Source organism: Tinamus guttatus, unplaced genomic scaffold, assembly GCF_059628265.1.
Source record: "Tinamus guttatus ecotype Peru unplaced genomic scaffold, ASM5962826v1 Tinamus_guttatus_pri_ptg000260l, whole genome shotgun sequence".
NCBI classification, from domain to species: domain Eukaryota; kingdom Metazoa; phylum Chordata; class Aves; order Tinamiformes; family Tinamidae; genus Tinamus; species Tinamus guttatus.
Window position 1 is genome coordinate 3,610,275 of NW_028288794.1, and position 27,410 is coordinate 3,637,684.

General features: G+C 36.5%; 1 protein-coding gene across 1 annotated transcript; it reads left to right on the top strand.

Annotated features, from left to right (window-relative positions):
• The first annotated feature begins 2,883 nt into the window (after positions 1-2,883).
• Positions 2,884-26,960, top strand: CWC22 (CWC22 spliceosome associated protein). Its single transcript, XM_088527002.1, has 20 exons — positions 2,884-2,903; positions 3,951-4,063; positions 5,559-5,626; positions 6,434-6,553; positions 6,663-6,968; positions 7,469-7,597; positions 9,424-9,592; positions 9,968-10,021; positions 10,774-10,909; positions 10,990-11,196; positions 11,306-11,368; positions 11,664-11,759; positions 12,978-13,059; positions 13,412-13,472; positions 19,600-19,677; positions 20,495-20,647; positions 21,685-21,812; positions 22,458-22,559; positions 22,666-22,868; positions 26,103-26,960. The coding sequence occupies exons 2-20, from the start codon at positions 4,037-4,039 to the stop codon at positions 26,681-26,683; spliced, it is 2,763 nt and encodes a 920-aa protein (XP_088383128.1). The 5' UTR covers positions 2,884-2,903; positions 3,951-4,036; the 3' UTR covers positions 26,684-26,960.
• The last annotated feature ends 450 nt before the right edge of the window (positions 26,961-27,410 follow it).

A 27,410-nucleotide genomic window follows, 5' to 3' on the forward strand; every position in this document is an offset into this window, starting at 1 on the left:
AACCTCACCAACCCTGGAAAAGAAATGGCTTCTGAATGTAATATAGTTGGCATATAATAACTGTTGAATTTAGTTTACTGGAAAAACTATTATCGATCTTTGTTATTTTAATTTCAATTGTAATGTTACTCCTAGGAAGTCACACTCTCCTTCTATCTTCAGCTACAAAATGAATGCATAAAGGGTAAGTTTTCTAATATGTGACTGGGAGAGAGGCATTCTAATGAGACAAAATCTTTTAGCTCCCTGCTGTTGTTTCAAGTTTCGGCCATTTAGAAGTTCTTTTTTATTATTATTAGATACCCTATACAAGTTAACTGAATGTCTGCTAAAGAAAAGCAACATTTCTTTTTCCACTTTTCAAAAGTGAAAAAATAATGCTATTCAAAGGTAAATCGGAAAGTCAAAGCATGTTTCTCTATTCAGATTTGCCCCAGTAACATTAAAGGGCTCTAACGGTAGAACTATTCTGGGAGAACGGCTATTAAGGTTTCCCACAATGAAACACTTTGTGCCTGGCCTTCTTTTTGTCCCCCGTAAAACATATAACTTGGGCATATGGCAGGGAGAAAATGTCATACTGAGAGCAATGCTGTACTACAGCTCTTGCCAGCTGAGCACGTGGTCCCCACCGCTTACAGGAAGAAAACCTTATGGATGGTTTAAAGTCATCTTATTCCCCATCACACTCTGCTCCTTAAGATAAAGGAAGCAATCTCCCTGTGCTTGGAAAGGGGAGGCAGGGAGAAGTGGGCAGCATAAAAAACAAATACAGAGGTTAAAAAACTCCACAAGTAGACATTTTGAGAAACAGAATGAATTACACATTCAGACTAGTCTAGATTTCTCTCTCATACAGTGGCTGATCTACTTCTGAAATGATTGATATCTTTCTTTACATGCTCATATTGTGCTTTGAAAATCAGGAAGTAATATATCTAGAAATGATCGAGAATTTAAACTGCAAGCTCTAAAGTTAAAAAAGGCATGTTTTTCAGTCCTTCTCAGCCCTTTTAATCTTAAAAGGAGATGTAGACATATTTGAAATATGTTTCTCATTATTAAAGGAGATATGTCTTTTAATAAGAGATGTCTTTTAAGCTGTGTATGTCCATAAAAAAGAAGGTTTTAGGTTTTAGGTCGGGCACAGATGACATCAGAGTGAGAACAAACATGTGGATTCACAGCATATGTGAATACATACTGTATATGTTCTTCCCTTTATATATATTTTTTCTGCCAGGCCAGCTAGGTATGTGCCTGAAAACCTGTACTTCTTCACAAAGCCCACTAATGGTGACAGGATTTTAAAGATATCCACCTGTTTTTTTCAGAATGAAGTGCTGAATCTGAGTTTTAACTTGGAAATGGGTTAGAGTATCAACTAGAGCATATTTTTAATAAACTGTATTTACATCAGTCAAGTGTTTCCAAAATTTTTCAGGGGGAATGGAGTTTCAGCCTTCACATATGATTTTATGAAAATTAAGTTCATATTTAGTAATATATCCTTTGTAAGCATAAATGCTAAGGAGGACTGATTCTTCCAAATGCTACATTTCTGAGCATCTGGTTATGGATATGATATGACGGCGTCATGTCACTAGAGACCATCTGATGTGACAGAACTCCTGCTGGTAGAAGCAAGCCCTGCTTCAAGTGAAACATCATCACGGTAATATTTGCAACCTACATGATTAAGCATATTCTTTGCCCTTGGAAAACGTGTAAGTCAAACATCCAAAGCAATCCATAAACAGTGAAGCAATGAGGACCCACTTAGAGTCATCACCCTAAGCCCAGGCTGTTTGTTTTACAGTGTCAGGTCCGCAACTGTCAGTGCCCAACTCTACAAACTTTCTTATCCATAATTCACTTTGTGCAAAATAACATTCCCATTTTATAGTGAAGAGATAACGAGGAGAACAAGATTTTATCAGCAGAATTTAAAAGCATTTTGCTGTTGTACAAATAGCCCTGTCCCAGGAAAATTGTGCAAGTGTAACCACAAATGCTGTACTAGCAGCAAGCGGGGGCAGTTGAAACAAGACAGCTATGACAACCCTCTTTCCCCTCACAGTTGCAGGGGTATTGCTATATATATATATATGTGTGTGTGTGTGTGTGTGTGTCAGTATATAATGCAAAATAATTTCCAGACTGGGTTACGGATCTCAAACAGTCAAGCCAATTTCGGTTGTGGGAGGCCAACATGGTTCAGAACATGCATTTCATTTCCTTGCACCTCCAGTGGAGTGACTCCCAGCAGTGGGAATCAGCGATGCTCAGCCTTCCAGAGGGCAACATAACCCTTTGGAAACAGCAGCTCCCACACCACTGCAGTAACGCTCAGTATGGAATAACTACCACTGAATTAATTAATAACTTCCACTGTAATGATTGAAATCCTGGGCACGGTTCTGTTCCTGTGTGGCCAGCAGCTTTTATTCAAGCAACAGAAATGCAAGCCAGAAGTGCAGGGTTTATTGAGGGATGTACATAGTAGGTACTAAGTTAATTTCTCAGAATTTGTTTTTTTCCACAGCAGCCTCTCCAAACGTTGTTTTCTTAAACGAAAGACAAGAGACATGACCGAGGAGCGCAGGGACACGCGGCGCGCCCCCCGCCTCACGCCGGCCTCGCCACCAACATGGCCGCGCGGCGCAGGGAGCACAGCGAGGCCGGCGGGGAACTACAGCTCCCAGCATGCACCGCGCCCCGCCGCGCCCCCGCCTCACGCCGGCCTCGCCACCAACATGGCCGCGCGGCGCATGGAGCGCAGCGAGGCCGGCGGAGAACTACAGCTCCCAGCATGCACCGCGTCCCGCCGCGCCCCATGACGCCTCATTGTCCTGGGCGCCCGCCCGGAAGTGACGTCATTTCCTGTAGCGCCGCGGAGGGCGGTAGGTGCGGACCGCGCCGCGCGGCCCCCCGCGTCCCCCGGTGTCCGGTGGGGGGGAGGAGGGAGGAGAGGAACCGTCCCGGGCCCCGCCACGGCGCCAGGTGCTCGCGCTGGGACGCCCGCTTGTGGCCCCGGTCGCCGGGCCTCGCGGCCTCCCCGGTGCGCCCGGCCCGGCCGGGCCAGCGCTGGGGCCCCGGCGGCCGCTTTGCTGGTACTGAGTTCCCAGCTGCCATTTTGTAGCTGTCCTTTTCCCTCCGTGCGTTACGTGGCCTTCAGTGGCCTCGGGTTGGGGTATTGGGGCGGCGTGTGTGCGTTTTGTTTCAAGGAAGCACGCGTGCCAGCCGATAGCATGAAAACATGTCTGCGGCTGGGCGTTTTGTTTTAAATTTGGAGTGGAGTAGGTAATTAGTGTGGCTGAGAGAGCCTCTGCTCTTTCTGCTGCCTTAGCTACAGGTGAAGCTGCAAATTGCTGGGCCATGCTAGTGCGTTACTTCTCAATATCTCTTTATATGCTAAATAAAATGTATGCGAGACTTATTTGCCTATTTTTTCCCCATAAGCAATAGCTATTGTAAAGAACACGACTTAAGGCATTTATTGGGCCAAGATGTTTGTAGAGAAGCTCCATTACACCAAAATTCAATTTTAATTTTGATCTTTTGGCAGTTATGTCTGATTGAAGTGCATACCTCTCAAAAGATATTATTGCTTAAGTTAAATGTACACAAACTTAAGTCATTTCCTGATAAAGTAACATTTGTGTGCAATGATTCTATTGTTCTAAGAGAAGAGTGAAAAGAATCCTATATTTGGTTTGTTTTAAAGATTTGAGTAGATGTAAAGTAACTTAGAATTTGATTTTATGTAGTTTTATGTAGCTATTTTTCTTAAAATAACTCTCTTTTGTTGGCCAATAGATATACAAAAAGTGTATTTTGCAAAAAATGGTAAAAATTATAACATGTTCTCCCAGTTTGTTTTACTTCTTTAAAGGTTTGCTTTGTATAGTGCAACAGTAGAAAGATTTGATGTATTCTGTGTTTTGCAGTTGACATGTTTGGGATACACTGAACTACATTTTGGATTTCCTTTTTCCTGCATGTTCAGAACTTCATTTAAAAAGTAGAAGACAAAATGAAGAGCAGGGTGACGCAAGTAAATGTAAGTATTCTTAAATTGTGGGGTACTACAGTGTTGTTTTTTTATGGGGGGGTTGGAGTATGGAAATTTACATTGAAAGCCTTGTATTTATTTCTTAGCCTTTGATTCATTGCTTTCCATTTTCTTTCAATTGGAAATCAAATATACTTAATACTGCATGTTTATCAAAGATCAGTTTTCCCCTTGCTGTTATTTTATTGATTGGCACTGTATTGTATAAAGTCCTGTTGTCACACTTAAAGGCACTTAATATTTAGCTCTTTTGTCAAGTGCTTGTGAGCACGTTGCTGCTCTGCCACTCACACAGGTACCAGTGGTGTCCTTTTCAAAGATGTACTTGTTCACTTCTTTGTTTACCAAAAAATCCCTGGTGTGAAGTGAATAATATCCATAACAGAGAGCAGTCGGCCATGGGGGAAAAACTCCCACACTCTGGCTTGGTGGATGTTCTGAACATTATTAGCATTTAGTGGCAAAAAAAAAAAAAAAAAAGGGGGAGTGAATGTGAAAACAGAACATGAACAAATGAAGGAGCTGGGAAAAAGAATGATGAAGTACAACAGCGATGTCAAAATTAAAAGATACAGAGACAGGAAGTGGCAAGAAATAGCAGTTGCTCGTGTTGCTGCAAATGTGGTGGTTTTATTTCTTGCTGCAAAAGATATTTTCCTTCTACAAATTAATGCATTTCTGAACTGATGAGGGTAGTGATTTTTAGGAATACAAGAAGAAAAAATTCAATTCAAAGTTATTCTTTTAGATTAATGGTTTAGAAATGTTACATATGTCAAATACACTAGATTAGAGTTGGGATAGCAGAACAGTATTGCTCTTTTTGTTCATTCTTTTGGTTCCAGCTGTTCTGGCTGGCTTGTTTTTTGACAGGAATGCTTTAGAGTTAGGCTGATGTCTCCTGTCTTCTCAATCAGGTGGTTATGGCAGTCCTTCAACAAACATGCCTGCTTTTGCAAGGAGACATCAGAGCAAGCTCCCCAGTACAGTCATCCATTACATTGTTTAACTGGTGTAAACATTTGTCCTATTGTATCTGTTTGGAGAAAAGTAGATGAGGGAGTTGGGGGAACAAATCATCCCGAAAAGACCCAACTCTTCCCACTGGTCAATAGTGATAAAATTGTTATTTAAGCGATTCGTGATTGTGTTTTACCTTGACTTATCTCAGCTCCGTTTGCAACTTACGTAGTTTCTGTGTATTTAGTAACGCATGTTAATTTTCTCTTTTGTATTTGCCTTTTTACCTTGAACTTGTGTAAGCTTTTAGCATCGACAGCATTTTGTAACAGGGAGTTCAACTGCGAAACTGTATTATTTGAACAAACCTGACTACTGTTAACTTCATTTGATGACTCTTCCTTCTTGTTGGGGGGTGAGAGCCGAAAGACTTACTCTGTTTGCATCTCAAAGAAAAGCATACTGAAAATATTTATTATATAATATTTCACTTGATTTTTTTATTATTATTATTTTTTGAAAGCATGGTTCCAGCCATGAGAGGAAAGAAAGCTACAGTTCCCACCACAGAAGTTTATCTCCAGAAGACAGGTAGAAACGGTTGATTTTTATGCCTAATAATAATTATTCATACATACCTCCCATAGTGAGTTAAAATGCAAAAAACAGTCATCCTTGAAATCTTTTTTTATCAAATACTGTAAATGATCATTGAAAAAATAATTGTAGATTTAATAGGATGGGTTTATTTGCATGTTGGGAGAGCAGTAATTAAATAGACCTGTTTTGCAGACTAAACATTTAAAAATTCTTCAGCATTTGATTAGAATGCCAAGAGACTTAAAAATGGAAATTAAATTCCAGCTTCCTTCTTGGACCCCTGTATTGCTGATACCACAGTTCTCACTGTAGAGTAAGATTATGGATACCCGCAAGAGACTCAGAAATGTCATTTGAAGTGAGTCTGCCAGGGCATAAGATGAACTGTTGGCAGCTTTTTCTTAATTTCATATTTGTTTGGAAGGAAACTACTTTTCTAATGGTGCCTATTCTGTTTAAAACTACATAAGCAAAAGTAGATGAAACAAATGCATGCATGTCTTCCCAAGAATGCACAGTGCTGAATTTCCCTTTGGAGTTGATGTTATTACCATTTAGCATTTAATTCTTAGTTCTAGAAGGAGCTTTTTTTCTACAGTCCTCTGTTAATCATGATAATTTTTCTTTTGATGGAAATTACTGTTATAAAGAACTCATCTTTTGTTGAATCATGTCTATACTGAGACTCAATGCATGGTGCAGAAGTGTTACAAATTGCATATATGTAACAAATGATGTAGCAAATATTACTACTGTAGCTTTACTAAGCCCTTAATAAGAATGTGTATTTTGGGGTAGGAATAGGGATGCAGAGCGTGACAGGTCTCCATCTCCCAGAGAGAGAAGATACTCTGATGACAGCAGATATGAGGAATATTCAAGAAGGGACTACTATGATGATAGAACTTCAGATGGAAGGTGAGTATCGAGCCCTGTTTTTAATCAATATGAAGTTTTTTTTTTTCTTTCATTTTTTAAGACTAAAAGGTGAAAACATTTCACCAACATCTGAGTTCTTCCTTTTTAGAAGGATGGAAAGAGAGCGAGACAGACACTATGAGAAATGGGGGGAGAGAGACTCTGATCGAAGAGGGGAAAGAGACTCTGATCGAAGAGGGGAGAGAGACTCTGATCGAAGGAAGCAGAGAAAACACTCGTCCCCGGATCATAGAAGTCCAGAGAGGTCAATGCCCCAGAGTTCCCTTCCTCATGATGAGCCCCCCTCGAAGAAGAAGAGGGAAGAAGTGGATCCAATCCTTACCCGCACAGGTGGAGCATATATTCCTCCTGCCAAGCTCAGGATGATGCAAGAGCAAATCACTGATAAAAATAGGTAAGATGAAGGTAACCGACTGGAATGTCTGCTTAAAAACCTGAAGGTTTTAGGGAATGCTCGTGAAAGTAGGATGCATTTTAAGGTTTCGAGGTGTAGGTTTTTCAGAAGAAAGTCAAGAGAAATATTTTCCTGAAAGTCTGCTTTCTTCTCATCCTGTTTCAGTAAACATCCGGATTGGACAGGACCTGCTTCTGATTTGAAAAGTTATTTGAAAAGTGAGATACATAGCAAAAACACTTTTTTGAGTATTTTTTGAACACTGAATGTACTGGCTTATAAAATGTCCATTGAGAACGGCATTTTCAGAATTTTAATACATCACATCGGTTTGGTTGTCGCTAGAAGCTGTATGTACAATTATGAACCACTTTTCACATTCATGCAGAGTATATTTTTTAGCTTTATTAATTGCAGTTTGCAGTAACATTTATATGTAAAAATTTACTTGATGCTATCTCAGATTTAGATAAATTTGTAATTTGTGGTATCTTTCATAGCTTGGCCTATCAGAGGATGAGTTGGGAAGCCTTGAAGAAGTCAATCAACGGTCTTGTCAATAAAGTGAACGTATCTAATATAGAAAATATCATTCATGAACTCCTTCAGGAAAATATTGTGCGGGGAAGGTAAGTGTCAAAATGTTTTAAAACCATTCTTGTGTTTCTGTTAGTATGTGTACTGTTTATGTGTAAATGAAGATGTATGCTATGTATAGTGTACTGACACTAGTCAAATTTTAAAATTCACGTTAGTCTGTCTTGTCCTACATAGAGGACTTTCTTACTTGGAAAAAGGGAGGGGAAAAGAATAAAAGAGCTTGAAAGAATGTAAAGAGTATGGGAAGTGGTATACATTTTCTTTTCATAATGATCTTACCTACCCATTTTACTTGAATGACTTGCAATTTACAGGTGTCTATGGCTAATCGCTTTTGAATTCGTTGATTTTTTTTTCTTTGGAGCAAATCATATTTTTTGTCAATATTTAGCAAAACATTTTCTACTAGAGCTATCTGACCGAATCGTTCACTATATTCATCTGAATGACTATTTTTTAAAAAACATTTAAACTAAACATCAGTGGTATGAGGAATTACAAATTCGTTTTTGAGAATTTCTTCAAAGATGTTAACTTATTTTAATTCCTGACTTTTAGTTTAAATGTTTTTAAAACACATTACAGAACCTCTCCAAATCATGTTTAATCTTTACAGTAGAGGTGCTCGCAGAATCACAAGTGAGAGGTTAATAACAGAATAGACCATTACTTCAGATTAAGGAGTGTGAGAAGTCTTAATGTAAGTGACAAACGTAGTTCCAGGCACAAACTCTGTTGATTCAGCAGTGGTAGTATTTTTGTGGCAAATTTTGCCAAGTAAAACAAAATAGTCTTCAATAATGTGTAACCTGTTTGTTTATGGGCACCTCAGCAGTAGAGTCAGCTCAGGTAGGAAGAACATCAGAGATCCTTTTTGTAACTGTTACCTTTTGGCAGCTTCTAGAGAATTCTCTGTTTGGAAGACAGGCAGACTTCAGTAGATGACAGAAGTCTATCAGAGAAGATAGACTTGAATGCCAGTATGCACTGTGAAGATACAAATTTGGAGGACATTACCATTTTTCCATTGTTCCATTTGTCCTTTTCCCAGTTTTTCCATTGCTCTCAGAGTAATATAACAAAAGTCAAATTCTGTATCATAAAGCAATTATAAAATGCAAATCTAAGACAAATTCTCGACTTTTACCTTTAAATTTGAAAACAAAAATATAAATGTAGGAGACATTTAATATAATCAAATAACCATCAGTGCTTGAGCCCTCTGTTTCTATTCATTTAGCCTCTAGAGGTAGTCTTCTATATTCAGCTGCTAATTCCAGAACATAATGATGATGATAAAAACGCCCTGAAAACCTTTATTTGCCTATTTTGATTTTACTCAACATTCATTATTACTCTTTAGGTGGGTCTTCATTGTTAGGGGTGTTGTATGATGGTAATTTTTATGTCTTAGAAGTTGATTTTACTTAAGCTATTTATTATACTGGAGTGCAGTTCTGTGTTTTTTTTTCATTAGTAGCAGAGGAGATTTTTCTGTCACAAACATAATGTTGTTGTTTTACCTGAGAAAGCAGCAAGACCTTAAAAATTCTGAGGCCTCAATGAGCTTTTGTTTTAGTTAAAAATGGAATAATCGCAGGATTATTTCTACAAGATGAGGGCTTCCAAGTGTTTATCATTTTAAAATGTAATTCTAATAGCAGCAATATTTGATAGCTATCTCTTTAGAATCTCTGAGCCCAGACACGTTTGGGCAGCATTTTGCAAAACTCCATTTACTGTGCGGTTAACCTAGTGAAAATGACTATTCCAATGGTAGTCCAGCTATTTTAGATGATGCATGCTGAATGAAAATATTTAATGTTTCTGAATTCTTAAACTCCTATTTTTACAGGGGATTGCTATCTAGGTCCATTTTGCAAGCTCAGAGTGCCTCTCCAATTTTTACTCATGTTTATGCAGCTCTTGTGGCAATTATCAATTCAAAGTTTCCAAATATCGGTGAATTAATCCTCAAGAGGTTGATACTAAATTTTCGCAAAGGATATCGCAGAAATGATAAGGTAGGTAAGATATAAAGAAACAACATGCTGAAACTTGTTCTGCTGTGTTAAACTTTTACCAGCTGTGTTCAAAGCATATGCTGCAAAGGAACATAGCCAACAGCCATGGTTTAGGACCTGTCATTATATGTGGACCTCCATGGTACCACATACAGTAGTAGTGTTGTGAAAACTTGCTAACCTGTATTAGGTTGCTGCTGTGGTGTTTCTTTGAAAGTATTTGCTCCTAACTGAAGAATTTATAACATCCCTCAAGTTATTTTCATAACATAATTTCAGATTGTGATTGCACAAAGATCTATATTAAGAATATCTGTGTTTAAAATTTTTATTCCTTATAAAGTAGAAAAAAAATGGCACATCTTTCTTTTTCAGCAACTCTGTCTAACATCTTCAAAGTTTGTTGCGCATCTGATGAATCAGAACGTGGTAAGTTTGTTTTTTTTCATTAGTTCAAATTTTATATGTCTGTGTTTTTGCCTTGAAGACAGCAGTAGCCCAAGTGAAGATTACTCCCTGTTCTAAAAGAAACCTGAGTTCAGAATTTCTGTGAACTCTTGATGCTTGCTCTGAGTTGGTAGGGCCTTTCCGGAAAACACATTGACCTGGTAATTTGGCTGTGCAGTTACCACTGGAGTGGGATGTGTGGGATCAGGCATAGACTGAATAGGCACTTCTATGCTCCTACAGATAGGATGTTTTTCACTCAAGCTCCATACCTTGCCCAAAGTTTCTACATATATTTGGCCCGGTATTCAAGTAGTTTTGTATGTAGAGCAAGCTCAGGCTGAGGCTCTGCCCTTCAGTTGAGCTTAAATTGGTGGATAGAAAAGATCTTAATCAGAGTTTTCTTGCATCATTGACATCTCTTACAGACTTAAGAAATGGGGTGCATTTTATATTTTTTTTTAATAGCAGTTCTTTTTTAAATTGGTTTCTTGTTTGCTGGAGAGTAGGCACTTTTTAAATAGCACAGTCACATTTGCTATAAAGTTGATGCAAATACAAGAAGCAAAATTGTTTGAAATTTTGAGTTTGTATTAATTTTGTCCAGTAATGTTGTCATGTACATGCAATGATGCAAATATGACACGGCATCCTCAAAAGCTGTAGGTCTCAACAAGGTTACTGTAATAGGGAACAGTGTGGATTGTAATTTTTTATTAATATTCTTTCCAAAGGCTCATGAGGTTTTATGTTTGGAAATGCTCACCTTGCTTCTTGAAAGACCTACTGATGACAGTATTGAAGTAGCAATTGGATTTCTTAAAGAGAGCGGCCTCAAATTAACAGAAGTATCTCCTAGGGGCATTAATGGTAAGCATAGCCAGAACGGTTGCCTGGTCAGTGTCTTTATTAATAAGTGTTTCACAGTTAATTTCTCTTTCCATCCAAAGCGATTTTTGACCGTCTTCGTCACATTCTGCATGAATCTAAAATCGACATGCGAGTTCAGTACATGATAGAGGTTATGTTTGCGGTACGGAAGGATGGCTTCAAAGATCATCCAATCATTCCAGAGGGATTGGATCTAGTGGAAGAGGAGGATCAGTTTACACATATGTTGCCACTAGAAGATGAATATAACCCAGAGGATGTCCTTAGTAAGTTGAAAACGGAAACTAATTTTAGGGCTATGAAAAAAAATTAATTCAATTTGCAGCTTTTTATTTATTTTCTGTTTTTATATAAGATTTCTCTTTTATTTTAAAGATGTTTTCAAGTTGGATCCCAACTTCATGGAAAATGAAGAGAAATACAAAACACTTAAGAAAGGTAGGATGTGTACGTCTATGTAGTGTGTGTGTGCGTATATATATCTATATAAAACATGATTTATCCAAGCATTTCACTGGGACATGAAATTGTTAGAGGATTCTGTTAAGATCTACAGTTAATGTTATTTTCAGATTCTGATGAGCAAGACTGATAAGTACTTCTACAATAAATGTGCCATTTGGTTGTTTCAAATTTAGCTGACTTTTTTTTGTAGTTAAATGTGTTGGATCAAGGTCTTCTGTAATTAAACTACTATGATCTGTTCATTTAATATGTGATATTATTCCTTCAGAAATTCTTGATGAAGGTGACAGTGAATCTGAAGCAGGTCAAGAAGCTGGAAGTAGTGAGGAAGAGGAAGATGAAGATGAAGAGGAGGATGAAGATGGTAAGAGTGTGACTAGTGACTTAATGGTGATGGAGCTCTTGTGCTTGAAAGAAGAAAAAATTGTATCTTTTAGCAAACCAAGATTATTGGGATGTTAAAGAGTGTTTACTTCTTAAATCTTCTCAGATCTAAATGTTTAATGTTAGAAGGTCAGATGCAGTTGAGAGGTAAATGGAAACAGTCAGAAGCACAGACCAAAAATGAGAAACATCTTTGCCTGAGTGCTCTTGACCCTATTAGATGCATAAAAAGGCAAGAAAGAACAGCTTGTAAACATGACATGTTAAAAATAACCAACTTAGAAACACTTGCATAAAAACTATCAGAAAAGCTCTCTCTGGGTGTAATTTTTTCATGCTACTTTAAGTCCTTTTCAAAGTAGATTTTCTTACAACTGAAATCACTGTCTTGATATCTCAGTTATTGGGTCTGTCCAGCTTCCTTGCTCGTTCTTTACTGGAAGCACTTTATTACAGTGTTTACACACTTTCGAAGGATGTTTTTTAACTCGCAAGAAAAATAAATATGTATAAGCATAAAAGAGATGTTTGTATAAACAGTGTGAATAATTTGAAAGCCAGTCGAATTCTGTATTTGTAGAAAATTAGCAATGGTTTTCAGTTTGCTCGAGCATTTCACAAAAAAACCCTGAAACTTTCAGGATGATGAAGCTGGGAATTCAGAACTCTTCATCAGTCATGTTTACTGTTAAACTTTAAAAGAATGAAGAAGTAATGAGCTTACGGATAAAGGTGTTCACAGTATTGATGTGGTTTGGTATGGATTTTCTACTCTTGCACCAGGACAAAACAGAACTTTGTAGAATGCTGTAATATGGATTTTACTCATATCAAAAGTAAAGAAGTTCCTGTTAAAATCAGTGGGAGATAAATAAAGCATTGCATTGTTAAAGTACGTAGAAAATAACCTACTAATAATACGGCCAAGTAACGTTAAGCTCAGTTTGTGATGGCCAAATCAGATGAAAGGACACAGTTATTTTTTTTTAAATCGTATCCCTAAACATTTGTCCCTGAGTCACAGATAAGGTGAATGCTGGTGGCATTCTTGTGTAAACATGCACAGAACAGCTAAATAGTCCTAGATATTTAGACAAAAAGTATTTGTAGTGCTATAGACTTAAATATATCCATTCTAGAGGTTATATATCTATACGTTAATATTCTGTTCTTTACAAAACATGTTTCTCTTTCCTAGGACAGAAAGTTACTATCCATGATAAAACAGAAATTAACTTGGTCTCCTTTCGTCGTACAATTTATCTTGCTATTCAGTCAAGGTAAACAGAATATAATTTATACAGCTACATTTATATTTAGTGGTGTTTATTGGTGCTTATATGTTTATTGCTTGGTGCAGGGGAATTCATTAAAGCTCCTTTAAACTGCAGAAGATCTTGTATCTACTTCATTGTCTAAATGTTCACCATGTTACATAGTCATTGCCTTATATTTGGAAAAATACTGAGCCTGGCCTTGCAGCATCAGTTTTTACAAGTTCAGTTACCTACCTCAATTTTAGTAAGGCTAGTATTTGTTCCATCATTGTCAATGTCAGTATAATTCTGAAATATGTTTTTAGCATAATGTATATTGCACAGATGAAGAGAAATGTTTTTTTCTTTATTTCAGTTTAGACTTTGAAGAATGTGCTCACAAATTGCTGAAGATGGACTTCCCTGAAAGTCAAACTGTAAGCCTTGCTTTTTATTTGTTTGATTACCATTTTTATGAAATTCTGTTGCTGTAGTTTGTATATCAGATGAATTACAGTGACTCCTTACAGCTGTTACTTCTTGAAATGAGTCTTATATAATCTTTAAAGCAAATGGGCTGTCACACGTTTCATAAGACAAATAGATGCAATTTCTCCTTTCTAGCAAACAGGTTAAATGATGTGCTCATGGTTTGTTTGAGAAGGTTTGTTGGTTCAGCTGTTGAAACATTTATCTTATCTAAATAATGCTGTAATACAATGGACAATCTCAGAGCTCTGGAAGAAAAATCTGGGAGCTGCACATCAACTTGCAGGCAGTGGTAGATTTTGCCTATTGGCCTTCTCCTTATGCCAAAAAAACAGTAGACTGTTGCTTTCAGTCTTATTTGAGTAATATTGTGTATTGAGTTATATGCTTTGGGTTGATCTTGGAGATAAGCAGAGAAAAACTGGTTGCAAACACCATGCTTAAGATCAGTAAAACTGTTACTCTTTCAGATAAAGGAAATTGTCCTTTAGCAAGCACCTATACCAGATCCTGATAGATTCTAAATACCCATCTAATTATATAAATTGCTTTTCTATCAGCTGTAAGATACATAAGAATTACACTTAAAAGCTGTTAACTTTCTAATGGCTTTAGTTGCTCCTATTCTGCTGCACTTGACAGTCTGTCGTAGATATATCTTAATTAATATAATAACTAATAAGAAGTAGAAATCTATGCTATAGGTAGATATTGATCAAAACTGATCAAAATACAGTGCTGACTGATAGACTTGTGAGTAGCAATGCTAAAATCTCTGAAATATTTTGACTTATTTTAATATCTCCTTAGAGTACCGATATGATTATAGAAGGCAAAATATAGTATCCTAGCTGGTTGTCTGGTTAAAATTCTAGATGATATCATTTTGATACAGTAACATCTCATTCCAATATGTGTAAAATTTTTGAAGTATCACAGACTTAACTACTCAAGTTAATAATATGCTTTGCAAAATTGTTACACTTAGATGAGTAAGTATTTCTATATTTGAGTAATGAAAATTGCAGTGCTTAGATTTTTCTTAGGATTTTGCCTAGTATACCACCCTTTTCAAAAAAAAAGAAAATCTAGTATTGGTTGATTCATTATGCTATAATTACTGTGAATTAGATGCCTTAGAAAATGCAAAGTGCTATTTTTGGCATTTTGATTGGATGTGAATCTAAAGAGAAAAATTACTATCAAATAATGATTCGGTACTAGTTGCAGAAAGTATTATAACCCAAAGTTCAAAAGAATTTGAACTCATTTCTTTATTGGATGAGGAGTGCTTTTTGTATTGATTTTTTTCTAATATTCATCCTTACTTTTGACCTAACATTGAGAAGGCTGAGCACTGAAGGATACTTAGAGGGTGTATTTTATAATGATCAAGAAAACCCCAAAACCTGAGGTTTTCTCATCAGTGTGGGAGCAGAAATGATGAGCAGATACAAACATTACAATGATACAAGGATTTGTTGGTGTTAAATCTGTTCATGGAGATACAAATCTGAATGCTTTTGACAATAATTTTCTGTTTAAAAATGACTTCTGGACATCTGTGTTGATTTTTGACACATTTTCTCCCTGATCCCTTTTCACACTTTGCTATCAATGCTGTAAATTTCCACAATCTCCCTGTGCATCATGTTTTATAGATCCTCCTTTTTTCCCTGCCACTTTTTTTTTTCCTCAAAAAATCTTGCAACTATTTGCAGCTCTATTGGGAGAGGTTTTTTTCTCCCTGAAAGCTTGTCCAAGTTATTTTGGTTCTTCCTGTTACTGTCTCATACCCTTTCAGCAGGCAAAATGCCGTTGTCTTCCTGTTTCTGATCTTTTTGCCTCTTGTTTTTGATCCCTTTTCTAAATTCTTGTGCAGGTATAAAAACCTTTCAAATCTTGTTTCCTATCTTTTGTACTGGCATCCATCCCCAGATACAGAATTGGTACCGAGCAGACCCTTGCTAACCTGGCCTGCCTGTGTAGTCTCAGATCTGCAGGGGATGTTACTGTATTATTGTAAGTCACGTATGAAGACAACAAATTGTCTTCTGTACGTAAGATGCTCTCTTGTGTGCCAAGACTTTCAGTTTGGACTTAAAACTTTGACAAAGGATTTTCTTTTTTGATGATTTGAATTGTACCTGCAAAATAACCAGATCTTGCTTTACAGGTGTAAAAGGTGATCTTTCTTAAGCAGATATCCTGTATTTTGAAGCTGGATTTTTTTTTTTTTGACCTTAGATCCTAAACATTCTGTACATGCACAAAGGCAATGTAATTGTTGTTGTTAAGGTCTGGAAATACAGTTTTAACTACATGATTAAGCCTGATTTTTTTTTTTTTTTTTTTGGAAACTGATAATACTTCAACACTTATCATTGTAGCATCTAGTTCAACCTGTTTGTGAAACTTGATTCTACTGCCTTTTAAATACATTGTCTGTGAGTTTGATAAAACAATGATCTTGTTCTCTATTTAATGCTATGAACAAAATCCAAATTGAGGCATTAGCACTCTAGTTTCCAGGCACTGTAGTGTGATAAAGAACAACCAAATCTGAAATACTCAATTATATATTTTCAATCATCGCCTTGGTAGTTGAATCCTGAGAGTCTGAATGTCTGCATTAATATTTGAAAGTTTTAAGGGCTCAGAGGCCCTAGTCTATTTTCTTGTGTTGAAAAGGACTGTATATGCCTACAAGTAGCCCCTCATCTGAGGGGCATGAATGAATAACAAGAGTGAGACCTCTTGGAGGTGGCTTGAGGGTCAGCTCGGAAACAGTTCTTAGCTGAATGCTACTATTAAGGAAGAAAATAGTAAAAATCAAGGGGAAAAAACGTACCAACTATAAAAAGGAACCCAAGATCAGAATGGGGTGAGTCACCTGAGCTGCTTTAGCTCTTCCATGTGCAGTTAATATTGCCTTCACATGAAGCTGAGGACATGTAAGAGACGGCAGGGTGTGCTTGAGTTTTTGCTTGTTCTTAATGGTAAAGCTGGGGGGTAAAAAAAGCAAATGGTTTACCCTTTCGCTTCTTAAATACCCTTTGCTTGACACAATGGGTTGTGTCAAGGTCCGTTCAGCCCAGTGTTATAAAAGCGAGTAATAAATGTGTAGGAACAGCCATAAGCAACAGAATATATTTAAGAAGAATCCTGCCACTTCCCTGCTGTCTCAGCAGGTTGAGTGCCATTTTTTCCATGATGCAGTACTGAACACGAGATTTTTATGATTGAAGATTACTCAACCTTTCTGCATGGGACTTCAGATACTTTTGGAGCATTTATTTGCTTTGTTATTGGATAGCTGTATTTTGTCGAGTTAGCTGCATAGTCACTCGTTCAGCATTCTGTGAAAGCCTTTGAGCTGCAGTACAGTGTATAAATTGTCAATAAAATTAGGAAATAAATTTACTGCATTCTTTAAAGCAAATAATGGATGTAAAACTGCAAGATCTTAGTGCCATGAACATTATCAGAAGTATTATCACTCAGCAAAGAAGTGAGTTAACTAACCTTTAAAGCTATAAATTAAGTTAGAATTGCTATGTGAACTTGTCACATCTCTCGGAAAATAATTGCATCGTTTTAAAGGTTGTTAATTTTTAATCTGGACAACAGTTACTCTAGACCTAACCTCAAGTTGTTTTGATAATACTAGCAAGAATGTCTTTCTGGGAAAAGCTATTTTCATGTGCATGACTTCAAGATACTCTTCTAGAAATCATTGTAATATTTAATTAAAATGTTAAAATATTTAATTACTGTAAACCACAGGGGACACCAGTGTTGTAATTGCACTTAAGATGAGGAAAAAAGTAATTTGTTTTTCAAGTCTTGCTGACTTTATTAGCAGTGGCATCAGCGCTTTACCCTGTTTTATTGTTTAAAAGCTGATTAACTGCAGTGTTATTGTAACACAGGAGGAGAATATAAAAAGCTAATACACATTTTAATACATCAAGCTAACACAATGTGACAGTGTTGAATACCTTTAAACACATTTGCAAGTTTGGGTTTGATGCATTACTGCTTCAGTGTTTGGAGGGACTTATTTTTTCCCTTTTTGTTTAACATGCCTGTCTTCTTGTTTAGAGTTCACTGTGTGGTGGGAAAACTCTCTTTTCAGAAAGAATGTTTGAAAGAATGGTAAAAGTGGGCTTTATTAAATGTGGTAAATGTTATGGTTAAGTTGTGTAAGCCATGAAAGAGAGTAAATTAAGATTACAATGATGGCAAAAGTTCATTTTTATGATTTCTCAGCTACTATTTTTTTTTGTGAGGACTGTTGTAATTATTTAAAGAGAGAAAATTACCTAATTTATATAAAGAAGTTTAATGTATTGCAGAATCTGTTTTTGCTTTTTAATATGCCTGTCACCTCAGCATGTTAAATAATTTGCTTCAAGCACAAAGCAGGTACGTAGATTATTCATAGTAGTAGAGTTACCTACAAAAATATTCAGGGTTTAAAAACGTATTAGGGAACTAATGTCATAAGTTGGTTTATGCTGTGAAGTCAGTCTTTCGAGAAAACAGAAAGTATGGTTAACAGAAAAGTTGCAGTCATGTTTAAATGCCTTGTCTTCCTTGTATTTTAAGACCCTTAGTTTATGTAAGTGTGTTTGCTTGGGTTGCCCAGCGGTTCACAGGAGAGTCCAGGCGTGTTTCACTGTGTCTCTTGGCCTGCCAGAGCTGCTGCACGTCAAAGAATAGGAGAGAGCAGCTGGACAGTGAAGTGACACTGATGTTGGCGTGATGGCATTGAGAATATGAGGAGAAAGGTAGCCCCACCAAAACATGTGGGACTGACTGTTCTAGATAGCAGTGAGCAGAGCAGCAGCAGTTGCTCTAGACACTGCTGCTTCCAGAGGTGTGAAGTGCAGGGAGCTGCTCTTCTACAGTGCGATTCAGAACAGGAGCCTAAAGTAGCGTCTCCAAAAAAGCTTCTCTCAAATCCGAGGTTATAGCTGAAGTCCAGGCAGGTGCAGCTCCCAAGGCTAAATTTAGTCATTATGAGTGTCACCTTCAGCCCAGGCTCCCTGCTGAAGCAGGACATTCTGTGTGCTAGTGGTAACGAGCGTGGTGGAGCCACTAATGAGATTAGGATATAGCAAAATCTACAAATATATCTGATACTGCCTAAATATAGGCTGATTTAGCCAATTTATATAGCTAAATTTAGCCTGATATAGGCTAAACAAATCATATTTTAGTTTCCAAATGATTTGTCTGTAAGCTATTTAGACATTTGGAATTTCTGAACAACATCCTGCCTTTTGCAACATCTATAATGCTCCATGTTTTTTTTCTGTAGTAACCTTAACCTTATATATATGTGTGTGTGTATATATATATATAGAAAAGATTGGTTTTTTGGTTCTGCTTTTTGCTCTTAATATTATAGCTAGAATTTAAGACTGCAATTTTTATGCTTGAACTGCTACATAGTAGTTTATGATGAAAAATAGGAACACTTACATGGGATATGTACATAAAATTAGTTTTAAAAATGAAATAATTACTTGAGGACTTGTACAAAGATGTATTCAAGCCATAGCTTTTCATACATGAGCTATCAGTTCATATTTATTTAAGCATATCCATACTTTACAGTATCAAAGCCTAAAATTCTGAAATAAAGATGTGAATATGCACTAAGCATCTTTATATACTATTTCTTTTGGTGGTCCCTGCGCTATACAATAACATGAGTTTACTTATTTTTCATTTTATATAAATGCAGGGATTGATGCTTTTAAAGAAGCATCCTGTTTTTAAGCTCTGCTTCCTTTTTAGTGCCGTGGTCATTTTTTACAATTTTGATGTTGTTTCTTCTGTAGGATGGAAATTTAAATGGTGAAAGCTCATAATTAAGCATTGAGTAAATTGCAAAACATGCGAAATTTAGAAAGCTATTGATTTTGTTGGTTAAGCTTTGTTAAAATTTCTGGTTTCAGAGAGTGTGGCATCCATCTTCTTTCAATATTTTGGTGCTTACTAATGATTTTTTTTTTACTACTACAGCAGCTTACATAGAGAAAATTTTGTTTTATCTCAAACCAGAAAGAACTCTGCAATATGATACTCGACTGTTGTGCTCAGCAAAGAACATATGAGAAGTTCTTTGGGTTACTGGCAGGGGTGAGTTCTATTTTACTCACTTTTTAGTTTCTTTGTCTTACTCTAAATTTTGGGTGTTACAAACTTACCTTTCAACAGGTAAGGAAAATTGTTTTATTCTGAAAATAGTTATATTAGTTGATTGATTTCAGCATTTGGATTGTAATAAGCATGGTGAATACAGAATGAGTAAACTCACTTCATTTTAGTAGTGGCTGTTTCCTGGTTAAGTTTTTCTGGTCCATAATTTTGACAGGTTTATTAAGTAAAAACACTTGTCTTCTCAAGGGTACAAACAGGTACCAAAGGGGAGTGTCTCTTTCATATGTAGTTTTTTTTCTTGTCCAGTACTGGGGAAATATTTTTATGGACAAAATGTTTTGAAGCACTGACCCTATGAATGTACATATCGAAAAGCATTACAATACAAATGTGAGTTTCTGTGTTCCTTGAACTGTTTACGACCAAAATGTCTTGCCTCTGTGTTCCCTGCTGCCTTCCTGAGTTTAAATAGCCCTTTAGTAATGTCATGAGAAAGTTGCATTTGATGGGGTTACGTCAGGTGAGAATACTAGGTGTGTGGAGCTACAAAATTTCTGTATATTTTTCTGGAGGTCAAAATTGATAATCACTACTTTGCAATGCAGATTAGCTTCTTGTTCTGACAAACTGCCGAAAGTAGTAAAATGTGGATGTTTGACAGTATTTTCTTCTCTTAAGTATCAGTTAAAAGTAAAATCTTGCAGTAAATATTTGCATCATTAGGTCATTTGCATGCAAGTTATTTGCATGTTTAATGTTTTGTTTAATCTGTTTAAATTGTACTATGTTGTTTCAGCGTTTCTGCATGTTAAAAAGGGAATACATGGAATCCTTTGAAGCTATTTTCAAAGAACAGTATGATACCATTCATCGTTTGGAAACAAACAAATTGAGAAACGTTGCCAAGATGTTTGCTCATCTACTGTACACAGATTCAATTCCCTGGAGCGTAAGTAGAAAAGGCTCTTCAGAAATAATATGCAATACATTGTGGTTTTAGTATTTATTAAATGCTTTGCAACTATTTGTATTTCTAACAAATGGAATTATTTAAATCTCTACTCGTATACCCTATTGAACAATTGTGTTAAAAAACTGCATGAGTTGGAGGTAAATTGATTTGAGCTGCCATTTTACAGAGTTCATCTGGAATTGGTTTAATAAAATATACTTTTTAGCATTCAGAACTTTCAGTCATCAATGTAAATAAACGACGTCTCTGAAAAGTAAATCAAAACAAACTATTTTTTTCTAAAATAAATTAAAAATTCTTTGTATTCACAGGAAATTTTAAAAGACTGTCGTTTTGTGATTTATGTACTGAATGAGTAAGGACAGATTCTGTCATAATATCATATAATATAAAAAAGGATAAAATTAATACTGAGATTACTTGTTTTTAAAACTATTTTATTCTTGTTACACAGCTCAGGTTAGCTGGCATGCTTTAACTAAACCAATCCTATAAGATGCGCTAAAACTTATATTACTTGCTTTTCAAGCATCAATTTCCTTTTTGTTGTTTTTGTTTAACAAGCACACATAGTTCTTAGTTAACACTTAAGTGTCTTAACTTAGCTCTTAAGTGTTTAACTTTACAGAAGTTCACACACTTGAATCTCTCTCATTGGCATTTCTTTCTTGGGCAAAATAAATCCTTAAAGTATTGCTAGCATTCATGTGGTCAGAAACTGCTGCCAGGAAGAAAAATTTTGTCAGGAATTATAGGATTCATGTTCTTGCACAAAAAAAAGAGTCTTTATTGTAAGCTCAGTAGGACAAAGGACAAAATAAAATGCTAAGATTGAATCTGAAATTATTATTTTTATCTTTTAAAGTTTCTTTGGCTGATGAGAATGTTGCAATTAATTTGGGGGTTATAGGTAATGCATTTGTACCTATAGGTCCTTTTCTTTGTCTGTTTTATTTTTTTTCCTGTTCATTTTAAGCATTAATGAAAGGCTATATGTTTAAATTTTTCTTCAGGTTCTTGAATGTATAATACTGAGTGAAGAAACTACCACATCCTCCAGTAGAATTTTTGTCAAAATATTTTTTCAGGAACTTAGTGAATACATGGGCCTTCCTAATCTAAATGCAAGATTAAAAGATGAGTAAGTTGAAATTTTATTTCACATTTATTCACTGAACGCATTTACTTCTCTGAAAGAGTAGCTGCAAAAACTGTATTCTCAAATGCAACTAGGACTGCAATTCTGTAGCCACAAAACTGAAATAATAAATCCATATCTAATGCTACATATTGCAGATAGTCCCACTAAATCAATACTGCCATTGATTTGGGTAGACCGTGCGTATGTGCATGAATGTGTGAGTACCCTTAGGTGCTTTAGAGTCCAAGTTTCTTCTACATTTTATGATGTATTTAGCAGATGCATTAGTCCATGTAAACTGATAAGGCCCAGTTTGATGGGCTTCCAGTATAGGTACACAGGTACCAGTCTCTGCAGGGCTGTACGGAATGAAACTGTTTATACTGTCGTAATTGACCATGGAGTGAATTATTTTTTCTACATGTGAATAAGCTTACATTACTGAAACTTGCTATTCTATGCTTAGAGCAGCCTTTTTCTTTGGTAAGTCATAGGTGTAAGCAGTGAAAGTATTTAAAAACGCGTGAACAAAAACCTTTGCTATCCTGGGGAAATTTATGTGATTTATTTTTTCAGATTGTTAATATAAATGAGAATTAGTGCTGACCCAGCGTGATTTTTAACTCAGATGCTTGTTTTCAACAGGACCTTGCAAGTTTTCTTTGAGGGATTATTGCCTCGGGATAACCCAAGGAACACTCGCTTTGCCATCAATTTCTTCACTTCTATTGGCCTTGGAGGACTTACGTGAGGAACATTTTTGGTCTTCTGATTTGATATTTATTGGTTTTCCTTTGCCCCCTCCTCCCCCCAATTTCAAGAAAGAAAATATTTTTGTTTTTTTGTTAATTAGGGATGAATTACGGGAGCATCTGAAAAATGCACCAAAGATGATAATGACCCAAAAACAAGATGTTGAGTCATCAGATTCCTCTTCATCTTCCGACACGGACTCTTCTTCAGATTCTGATTCTGACAGTAGCAGCAGTAGTAGTAGCTCAGAGTCATCCAGTAGCAGCGACTCCTCATCTAGCAGTGGCAACAGCAGTGACTCAGGTATTAAACATTAGCTTAATGTTTTGTGTTGTAGAAGCTCCTATTTTTAAACACTTTCAGTTTTAAAACACATTTTACTTATGGAAACTTTCAGAAGTTAGAGGAACTGATTTCCATTTTTAGAGATCGAAATATTCGAGGAACATATTTCCTCAATGGTTTTCTCGCAGAGTTGGTATCTGTTGCATAGAGCCATCGTTTCAGTTCACAAGGGGATGGAAGGGTGAGAATGACTCCCTCACAGTACCCCTGTGGCGAGCATAGTAGTGAACTCTGAAGACTGATGTGTGACTTTTTCTTTCCTCAGCTTGATGGCATGATTTTTATAATTTTTTTGTCCCTCCTTGCAAATAAGTGCCTCTTCATGGGTTAGATAAGACATTGCTCAGTTTTAACCGTGTGTTTAGTTTTGTTCTTCGGGTCTCTATTTTTGTGTGTTGATACAATGAAATTTCTAGTCTCATGAAAAATCTCCCTGGAAGATTTAGCTTTAACTGACAACTTGTTATATAAGTTTTATGCGTTATAATTAATATTCAGGAGCTTACATCATCCTGCTGATGTAGACTCTGTTCTTCGATATGAAGCATCATAAACATTGCTTAATCTATGAGGTACATCCTAGTTGGAGTTGTGTGCAGTCTCCCCTACAGACTATAAAGCAAGCAGATGATAACACAGCACGACTTTCTGTAGTGCGGAAGCTTGCTGATTCAAAGTTAATTTGATGGATTATGTGCCTCAGAAATGAAAGTGCTGATTCCTAGAAGAAAAGCCAAATGAAGTGCTCGTTCTTCAGAGGTGCATTTCTGCTGCGCAGGGCCCGCCTCACGCTGGGCTGGGCCAGGGGCACCGCTGAGTGCAGAGCCAGGGGGCGACTGCACAGGTAGCTCTGCCACATGGAGCAACGCGGGAGCACTTCCTTCAGGGGGCTCTAGAACCTTCTCTTCCTCCTTTTGTCCTTTCTTCAGGAACAGATCCATTAAATCTTACCTTTTCCTTAGGTATCTTAGCAGCCTGATGGGGTTTACTCCCTTTCTTGCCTCTTGCGTGTGTAGATGCAGTGTCAGAATACTAATTTGAGATAACCCTGTTCTCTAATGGTAAACGTCATTCAGGCTTGCTATAGAAAGGAAGGTCCCTTTCTGATTGTAACTCCAAATCCTCCTGTGTTTGCAGCTCTTAAAATGGTTACCTTCATAGAATCTTGAAAAGCAATTTCCATAGGAGTGCTACAGTATTTCAGTGTTTTTAAGAATGCTGTCTATAAAAGAAAATAGAAAAAATGCTCATTGGAAATTGAGACTGGACATGCAAGTAAATTAGATTTTTTTTCACTCTTTTACTCATAATTACTGTGTGAAACTTCAGCCAGCTCAGCTGCACAGGTCAACAGACTAACCAGGGCCACCAGAGGATCAAATCTGTCTGTAAAAGCAGCTTGTTTCTTTGTATTTATTTTCTCTTCCCTCTTTCCATTCTAAGATAATGAGAAGGCTGTTTAAAAAAAAAAAAATCTAACTGAAGCCATTCATCATCACATCCTAGAATGCCAGTAAGCTGTTTTGAGGCAGGAGATTAGCCAGCTGCTGTAAAATTTCAGTATTCAATATACTATTAAATCCATTTATGGCTGTGATATTTTCCAAAGGTGAATAGAAACAGTTGAGTGATGGGGTACTCTAGTGCATACAATATGCTAAAACAACTGCATTGTTCTCCAATGCAATTGAGTGTGTTTGCCATGACTGCTAAAGCTTGTCATGTCTGTTGAGTAAAATTTAAAGGTTCCTTATAAAGAGCAATCTGTAAAACCTCTTCCACTAAGGAGATGAACATGGTTGTCTATCTAGTTAGTTTATAACCTAGACTAATTCTGAGGTTAATATAAAGCTTGACTCTGGAAAAGAGCATAGATCAGGAAAATGTAACTTTTGCTAATGGAAAACGAGTCAAATGCTCTTTTTGCTAGTTTAAAGCAGTTCTGCTGCTATTGCTTTGCTTATCATGCTTTTCATGATGTAAGTATTCTTAAGTATTAATTTTTTACTAAACTGTGTCCTGTTAATATTTTAAATTTCTTGTCAACTTCAATTTTTGCCACACTGCATAACATTCATGTTTTCATCTTTCAATTCCAACTGATGTGTACTCTCAGTTTACAAGCTTTTCTAGCTCTTCGGTTATTAATGTAAAGTAATATCCTGTAGCTCCTAGTGGCAATAGCTTGTGGCCTTCTTTGCTAGGGCTTTAGAGCTGGTTGTAAATTGTTGACAAGCTGGCACTGTCCCTCCTGAAACGGAGCCAGAGAGATGCGGCTGCGATGCTGCAGTACTGCCACCTCATGTAATTTCAGCTGGCCTTGGCTTCCTCCGAGGATGGCGTTGGAGATTTCTCTCCATCTGCTGTCTTTAATCTCTTTGACTGATAAGCTTTTCCAGAAAGAAATTGGGAGAGGAAACAATTTTTAGAGAATGAATGGTCTGGGAAAGGTGATCTTTCTGAAATAAATTATTAGTGAGAGTGCTTTGATGTATGACTTTACATCTCCTGTGTTTGGTCCTCCTGTTTCAAGTCAACAAGAGGAGATGATGGGCAGAGGTTCCGTCAGGCATCACTTCCAGATAGCTAAGGGGTAAAAGCCCAACTGACACCACTGGCACGAGTGGCAGCCACATCTCTACGAATCTGGCTGCTTTTCCCCTTCTTAGCCAATTAAACTAGATGGGAGGGTAAAGTGTTACAGTTCTGCTAATACTATGTAGCACTTATATCCATCAGGTCTTTTAAAATATAAAAAGATCTTACATGACATAAAGAACTCATGGATTAACTGGTTAGGTGATGTGTCAGATTCCTGTTTAGAGGGTTATTCTCTGTTAGCATTCATGAATATTGACATTCAAATGGGGGGTTGTTTAGTATGGGAGGCTTTTTGTTTTAAGCTGAAGAAGAGATTTCTCTTGGTATTTCTTGTAGCTGATGGGGCTTGCTGTATCATGTTGTTGATAATTTTGCAGGCATTGTGAAGTGGGAAGAGCCTCAGAAGATTTTATTCCATAATTTCTTGTTATTTCCTAATTTCTTATTTTTATAAACTTGAGGTTTTGGGTATAATGTGATGTAACCTTGCTTGTTACTAACACAAGGTTCTTGTATTATCTACAAATTTCTATATATTTTAATAAGTAGAATAAAATGCAACTTTCTTCCCATACTTTGCTATAATTTCAGATGCTGCTAGAGCCAGGAGGAGGAAGATGCAAAAGAAACATAGAGAATTGGATAAAGTTTCCAGGAAAAAGCAAGGAAGTAAAAAGAAATCACTTGAAAAGAAGAAGGATAGGAGAGAAGATAGAAGTGATACTGAGAGAAAGTCAGAAAGAGACCACCGAAGTTTGAGAGAAGTGCAGAGAAGGGATGACGGGTCTAAATATCATCACAGGGATGAGTCCAATGGCAGAGACAGTTACCACAGTGGAAAGGAAAGGAGCCATGAAAGAAACAAGGATCTAGAAAATAAACACAGTAATTCAAAAATGAAGAAAGCAGAGAGAAGAGTTTCATTGTCAGATGATGAAAATTACAGACACCGGAGTAAAGATAATGGGCATCGCAGCAGAAGAAGAGAAAGGTCAAAATCTGGAGAAAGGCACCATAATAATTCAAGTCCCAGAGAGGAGGAACAGGAAGACAGGTACAGAAACGGTTCAGAAAAAGTCCGAGAGAAACACAGCCGTCATTCTGAGCAGTACAGGGAATCGAGAAAAAACGAGGACAGACGAAGGGAGAATTCCCCACACAGGGGAAAATAATGCTTAACCTGAATTTGAAATGAATGTGCATTCTGAGCTGTTAAAACTGTATATTTGAAAATCTTATTATTGAACTTTCCTTTAAAAAAAGCTTTTGTACAGAAGTGATAACTTGCATTTGTAAATTTTATCAGATTTTTTTCAACTTTTCAGTACTACTTTTTTATAACAATTGCATTGAGTCTTTCTGTTAATTTCTTCCTTTGGAAAGAGTTTTCATGGAGAGGAGACAAAGTTGCTTATATTTGAGAATAAAGCAGTTAAGTTCTCAGTGAAATGAGTGTTTTTTGTCACCTAATTTTAAGTATTTGTAATTACTACTTTACAGACTGAAAAATGTTCCCTTTCAATTTTGCGTAATAGTTGAAGAACAGAGATATTGAGGCTAGTGTTATTGAGGCTAATATGGTGTAAAATCTCCCATTACAGTATGAATGTTATAGGAAGGTGTGTGTTGTTTTTTTTCTTTTTTCTTTCTTTTTTTTTTTTTCATTTGCAGGCATAAGCACAAGTATTTCGGGCATTCTGCAGCTAATTATATATTTCATATTCATAGATATGGAAGCAAGTCTGACCAAAGTTTTCAAAAAATAATACTTGATTTCTTTTCTTCAAGAGTTAAAACTGCAATATTGCAGTTTTAAATGTCACAGTTAGAAAGTGTGTCAACTTGTTCTGTGTTACTTCTACAATTTGTTTAAAAATATCTCAGCATTCTGAACTAGTT

Coding starts and splice junctions, on each gene's coding strand:
- CWC22 (XM_088527002.1), top strand. CDS start 4,037: ATGAAGAGCAGGGTGACGCAAGTAAAT. Junction 6,554..6,662: donor GATAGAACTTCAGATGGAAG/GTGAGTATCGAG, acceptor CTTCCTTTTTAG/AAGGATGGAAAGAGAGCGAG. Junction 22,560..22,665: donor ATTGGCCTTGGAGGACTTAC/GTGAGGAACATT, acceptor TTTGTTAATTAG/GGATGAATTACGGGAGCATC.